At 45.9% G+C, this 6,699-nt stretch overlaps 1 protein-coding gene across 1 annotated transcript; it reads right to left on the bottom strand.

The window, feature by feature from the left end:
• Positions 1-1,090: 1,090 nt before the first annotated feature.
• Positions 1,091-6,324, bottom strand: LOC131104495 (neuropeptides B/W receptor type 2-like). The gene is made up of 2 exons (XM_058051738.2): positions 6,222-6,324; positions 1,091-3,090 (listed from the first exon to the last, which is right to left on the bottom strand). The coding sequence occupies exon 2, from the start codon at positions 3,074-3,076 to the stop codon at positions 2,057-2,059; it is 1,020 nt and encodes a 339-aa protein (XP_057907721.2). The 5' UTR covers positions 3,077-3,090; positions 6,222-6,324; the 3' UTR covers positions 1,091-2,056.
• Between the last annotated feature and the right edge of the window lie 375 nt (positions 6,325-6,699).

The raw sequence follows: 6,699 nt of genomic DNA, 5'->3' as shown, positions 1-6,699 counted from the left end.
TAGGAAGGGAGGGAGGGAGGGGGGGGGTAGGTAGGTAGGTAGGTAGGTAGGTAGGTAGGGAGGGAGGTAGGTAGGTAGGGAGGGAGGGAGGGAAGGGGGTAGGTAGGTAGGTAGGTAGGGAGGGAAGTAGGTAGGGAGGTAGGTAGGTAGGTAGGTAGGGAGGTAGGTAGGTAGGTAGGTAAGTAGGTAGGTAGGGAGGGAGGGAGGGAGGGGGGGGTAGGTAGGTAGGTAGGTAGGTAGATAGAATGCAGAGTCGAGTCAATCCATCTCACAAATGTTTATTAACCAAATGTGTCTCACTAATTAAAATGACTTAAACAGAAAAAGACAAAATAAAACAAAAACCCACCAGGACCTAGCATTGCTATAGCAGGAGAAACCAACAATAACAAGAAGTGCTGGTGAAAACCAAGCAGGGAAAATAATACAGAAATAACAAAAGGCTGTTAACCAAGGTCTGAAAACCAAGCAGGGAAAATAATACAGAAATAACAAAAGGCTGTTAACCAAGGTCTGAAAACCAAGCAGGGAAAATAATACAGAAATAACAAAAGGCTGTTAACCAAGGCCTGAAAACCAAGCAGGGAAAATAATACAGAAATAACAAAAGGCTGTTAACCAAGGTCTGAAAACCAAGCAGGGAAAATAATACAGAAATAACAAAAGGCTGTTAACCAAGGCCTGAAAACCAAGCAGGGAAAATAATACAGAAATAACAAAAGGCTGTTAACCAAGGTCTGAAAACCAAGCAGGGAAAATAATACAGAAATAACAAAAGGCTGTTAACCAAGGCCTGAAAACCAAGCAGGGAAAATAATACAGAAATAACAAAAGGCTGTTAACCAAGGCCTGAAAACCAAGCAGGCCCAACTCAAGAGAAATACAAAGAAAACCAAAACACTGCTGGTGATAGCGAAGCGGGGAACAAGTACAAAACAAACAAAACACTCCATGCAAGGCTGCAGCAGAAAGGTAACAAGGAGCTGGGAGGAGCAGGTGAAAAGCAGGCAACAATCTGGCAACAGATTCTGTATCTTGATTTGACCTTCATCCATTCATTTATTAGTTTTTTTTAATGTTTTTTCATTCATTGACCCAAAATAGACGTCCTGTACAAGTTGAAAGTCAATCACGTTTTCTTGTCTTTCGGTGCGTTGTCGCTATATGCTAAGGAGCGGAAGCTACAACCCGCGGCGTGGAGATGAAATCCGCCACCTTCGGGCGAGAGGCGGGGTCCACCCTGGACTGGTGGCCAGCCAATCACAGGGCACATATAGACAAACAACCATTCACACTCACATTCATACCTATGGACAATTTGGAGTGGCTAATTAACCTAGCATGTTTTTTTTTTTTTTTTGAATGTGGGAGGAAACCGGAGTACACGGAGAAAACTCACACAGATAAGGCCGAGGGTGGAATTGAACCCTGGTCTCCGAGCTGTGAGGCCTGCGTGCTAACCACTCATCCACCGTGCAGCCCTGGTGTTTTTTTTAGCCCGCATTTAATGATTAGTGTGGAGCTGAAATTGCTTAGTTTAAGTTAAAAATATGAATATTTTAAACATATCATTTGTAGTAATATGTAGTAATATAGTATTTTGTTTCATGTTCCTTGTTTTTTAACTGTAACGGAAGCCTGTGGTTACCGGGGGTCGGGGTGGGGGTCAAGGTCGGGGGGGGCAACAAAGGCTCACACTTAAAACTTAAGGCAATGTATACGTAACATACAGTACCATGTACAGTAGTAGTACAAGTAGTATAAGTAGCCCTCCTTTCCCATGCCTGTGTACATCAAGTATACACATCAGTACACAGCATCAGTACTTATGTTGGGTTTTATAGAAATATCGCAATGATGGGACGTATTCCAGTATGTTCTGTCCATTTGGGAATGATCGGTCGGATTGGGAAGGACAAACGTTCCGTGTCCCAAACACGGCAGCTAGCACCAACTAGCATTGTGGAAAATGTTGTCCATGATTTGTTGACATCAGGGCGTGGACGCCATCCTTTGATGCTTCAACAACGACCACAGATCTCGGAGAACTATCCGTTCAGGCCGGTCGACATTCCAGCATCTTCTTGAAGGCCTTCCTGAAGCTGTCGTCCAGGAAGGCGTAGAGGAAGGGGTTGAGGCAGGAGTTAGCGTAGCTGAGGCTGGTGATGAAGTAGGAGATCCCGATGAGCAGCGGCGTGGTTCTGAGGTCGGTGGTCAGCGCCACGATGGTGCTGAGGTGGAAGGGCGTCCAGCAGAACAAGCAGACGGCCAAGACGATGAAGACCATGACGGTGACCTTCTTCTTGGCTTTGTCCAGCGCTTTGGCGTTGCTGTTGAGGCGCATGTTCCTCAGCTTGTAGAGCATGACGGTGTACAGGATGCAGATGGTGGAGACGGGGATGACGAAGCCCAGGATGAGGGTGTAGATGCGGCTGGCCTTGAACCACGAGCTCTCCGGGGCGGGGAAGCTGAGCACGCAGCTCTTCCTGCCGTCGCTGGGACGGACGTCCACGCCGGCAAACACGCTGAACGGCATCACGATGAGGATGACCAGCAGCCACACGCACAGGGAGATGATCTTGGCCGCCCGGTAGGTGCGGTACGGCATGCGTTTGGAGCTGACGGTGGCCAGGACCACCAGGTAGCGGTCCACGCTCATCACGGTCAGGAAGTAAATGCTGGAGAAGATGTTGTAGTGGTCGATGCTCAGGATGACCTTGCACAGGACTTCGCCAAAGGGCCAGTGGTGCAGCAGGTGCTCGCCGATGTTGATGGGCAGCACCAGCGTGAACAAGTCGTCGGCGATGGCCAGGTTGAGGATGAACATGTTGGTGACCGTCTTCATCTTGGGCGCTTTGAGGATAACGTAGATGACGGCCGTGTTGCCCGTCAGGCCCACGGCGCAGATGACCGAGTAGATGACGGGCAGGATGACGTACAGGTCGGTGTAGAAGTTGAACTCGGCGGGAGGGGTGCAGTTCAGGTCGGTGCGGTTGCCCGAGGACAGGGAGTAGAAGTCCACCGACTCTTCGCACAGCACCGGGGAGAGCATGCCGGGGTCAGACACGTTCTCCATCTTTGTTTGAGTCCCTGAGAAATCGTGCAGAAGGATTTGTTAGCATGACTTCAGATGGATTTGGACAAATTGATGCACAATAAAGTTGCTCAAGTTCAAGACGTGCCTTCAGTGGTGACTCAGACTCTGAATCTACCTCGAACTCCAACCCAAACTCGAACTCTAACCCAAACTCGAACTCGAACTCTAACCCGAACTCGAACTCAAAGTCTAACTCGAACTCAGACTCTGGCTCTGACCCTGACTCCGACTCCAACTCTACCCCTAAACCTAACCCAAACCTGAACCTGAACCTTAACCCTGACCCAACCTCAAACTCTAACCCTAACTCCAAGTCTAACCCTAAGTCTAACTCTAAGTCTAACTCTAACCCTAACTCTAAGTCTAAGTCTAACTCTAACCCTAACTCTAAGTCTAACTCTAACCCTAACTCTAAGTCTAACTCTAACCCTAACTCTAAGTCTAACTCTAAGTCTAACTCTAACCCTAACTCTAAGTCTAACTCTAAGTCTAACTCTAACCCTAACTCTAAGTCTAACTCTAACCCTAACTCTAAGTCTAACTCTAACTAACCCTAAGTCTAACTAACCCTAAGTCTAACTCTAACTAACCCTAAGTCTAACTCTAAGTCTAACTCTAACTAACTCTAAGTCTAACTCTAACTCACCCTAAGTCTAACTCTAACTCTAAGTCTAACTCTAACCCTAACTCTAAGTCTAACTCTAACCCTAACTCTAAGTCTAACTCTAACCCTAAGTCTAACTCTAACTCTAACCCTAACTCTAAGTCTAACCCTAACTCTAAGTCTAAGTCTAACTCTAACCCTAACTCTAACCCTAACTCTAACCCTAACTCTAACTAACCCTAAGTCTAACTCTAACTCTAACTAACCCTAAGTCTAACTCTAAGTCTAACCCTAACTCTAAGTCCAACTCTAACTCCAACTAACCCTAAGTCTAACTCTAACCCTAACTCTAACTAACCCTAAGTCTAACTCTAACCCTAACTCTAAGTCTAACTCTAACTCTAAGTCTAACTGTAACGAACCCTAAGTCTAACTCTAACCCTAACCCTAACTCTAAGTCTAACTCTAACTCTAAGTCTAACTCTAACTCTAACCCTAACTCTAACTCTAACTAACCCTAAGTCTAACTCTAAGTCTAACCCTAACTCTAAGTCTAACCCTAACTCTAAGTCCAACTCTAACTCCAACTAACCCTAAGTCTAACTCTAACCCTAACTCTAAGTCTAACTCTAACTCTAACTCTAACTAACCCTAAGTCTAACTCTAACCCTAACTCTAAGTCTAACTCAAACTAACCCTAAGTCTAACTCTAATTCTAACGCTAACTCTAACTAACCCTAACCCTAAGAGACAAAGAGTGCTGATTATTTAACTTAGCTAAGCCATTTATTAGAAGTCTAAATGCAAGTTTATTTAAACCCTAGTCGTCTAAGGGGTGCAAGACCACACCTGGTCTCCTCAGCATTCGCCCCTCCCGTCTGAATCCCGGTTTAAGGCTTAAGGATGAGACTTCCAAGTCTTTCTACTTTAGAGCTGCTGCTCCATCTTTTATGGTTAGCTGCTGGTGCTAAGGAAGGTTCCCTCGTGTAGCGTGACGCAAATGTGTGTTAAATACACGTCTACGTGTGGAACTTAAGTTAGAACTAACTCATGGTTACTTTCAAGTCAAGAGCGGGAGCCATGAGGAAAATAGACTCCAGTTTCTGTGCTGCTATCCCATCTTTCCCTCAGGATACTTCCAATGAGGAAGCCTTGCTGCTCTGCTTGTCCTTATGTAACCACGTTATTAGTACATGGAGGATAGGGATGGGTGGATATGTCTTTTATGGGATACATAGACTTAGCACCATTGTGAGGGTGGTGGTTCTCTCCGGGTATTCCGGTTTCCTCCCACATTCCAAAAATTGGCCACTCCAAATTGTCCATAGGTATGAATGTGAGTGTGAATGGTTGTTTGTCTATATGTGCCCTGGGATTGGCTGGTCATACAGGGAACGGACCGTCTGAATTGGGTGGAGTACTCCCGACAGAATTCCTCAAGAACACGGTCCAATGCCTTGTCCAAGTCCAAGTCCAGTTTACACTTGTCGTGATCGGCCCTATCAGTGCACCATTACTGGGAGCAGGTGGTCCCAGTAAGGTCCCGACCAAATTAAGATCCGAGGTGTTGCAATGGGGACACTCCTCCAAGCTCCAATGCAATACGGGGGCCAGACGCAAGCGGTTCGTCTAGGCCCAGAGGTTCTGGTGGTCCACCAGGGTCTCGGCAAGCCCTCCCACCGTCCCCCGGGAGGCCCCCTCCAACCGCTGCCAATTCCCTCTCGCCCATGGTCCCACATCGCTCTGCATTTGACCACTGGACTCCCGTCATCCAGGGACAACAGTCTTACCCTGAACATTATCGACCGTTTTTCCAAGATGGCTGATGACTTTACCCTACGGGGACAAACGCTCTCGCCCTCGACATTTTGGGTTCCCGTCCGTCCACCCGTTCCTGACAACACTCATCTTAGCAAATATAGTAGACATAAGAAAAGAAAATAAGACACTTAGGAGGTCCGGGGTTCAGAGCTGAGTTATGTTTGGGATTATTGCGTCTCTTGTGAGATAATTCAAGCCTGAAGTCGAGTCTGGTGCTTGTTTGTCTCCCCCAACATTACAGTACCACTAATACAACATTAAACACAATGTCTTTGAATGCATCTTCTGAAGGCCTAACATAAGTCTAATACAGCATTTGGAAACATGAGTATTTTTGTGAGTAATAATTGTGTAAAGTGGGGAAAATACTTTTTTTGCTGCACAAAAGTACTTTGATTTGAAGCAAAAAACATATTTTAATCAAAAATCATTGAAGCAGTGATATTTTGGGAGTAGATTTTCAGGTCACATTTAAGATGTTTAGCGTGTTCTGATGCACATGTCACCGTGCAAGATGAAAGACACGCATGGAAGTCAAATAGAGAGGACTTCAAAATAAAAGCCAACATGGATCCTATCGTTTTGGAGCTTCTTATGTACTCTTCATATTAATAAACAAACACTTTGGACTCATTAAGAGATCGTAGCATAAAGACACATGGAGGATCGGATGTAATATTATTAAATATTATTATTTACCTTCAGCGGGGAAATTGCATCTCGGTTCAAAATGGAAAGCAGATGTGTCTTCTTCTTCTCCTCTTCTTGCTTCAGTCCGCTCCGCTGCAGCATCTGTTGAAGGTCTGTCCCTGTCTCTCTCTCTCCCTCTCGCTCGCTCTCTCTCGCTCTCTCGCTCTCTCGCTCCCTCTCTCTCGTCCCCTCAGCATCAAAAAAAGACCTCAGTCACATGGTCCAACCAACACTTGCGGCACCGCTGCATGTATTCTTCTTTCAAAAAAATGACAAATATGAATTCAAACATGTTCACATTCCAATTCTCAATCAAAAATGGAGAAAACATAAATCAATGAACCGCAGCTCCCCCTGTACCAGCAGCACTCATGCATCCCCAGACCGCGGCGCTACCACCACCAAAGGAACAGAACTTCAGAATGTCACAATACATGTTGGAATCCATGTTTCTCTTCAATGAACCGCAGCTCTACCAGTGTCAGCA

Source organism: Doryrhamphus excisus, linkage group LG15 (assembly GCF_037039965.1).
Source record: "Doryrhamphus excisus strain RoL-2023G ecotype Guam linkage group LG15, RoL_Dexc_Guam_v1.1, whole genome shotgun sequence".
Classification (NCBI taxonomy): domain Eukaryota; kingdom Metazoa; phylum Chordata; class Actinopteri; order Syngnathiformes; family Syngnathidae; genus Doryrhamphus; species Doryrhamphus excisus.
The sequence above is the reverse complement of the archived record's forward strand: the minus strand, read 5'-3'. Positions and strand labels throughout refer to the sequence as shown.

Excerpts from the sequence above, each read along its gene's own strand:
- LOC131104495 (XM_058051738.2), bottom strand. The coding sequence starts at position 3,076 with ATGGAGAACGTGTCTGACCCCGGCATGCTCTCCCCGGTGCTGTGCGAA.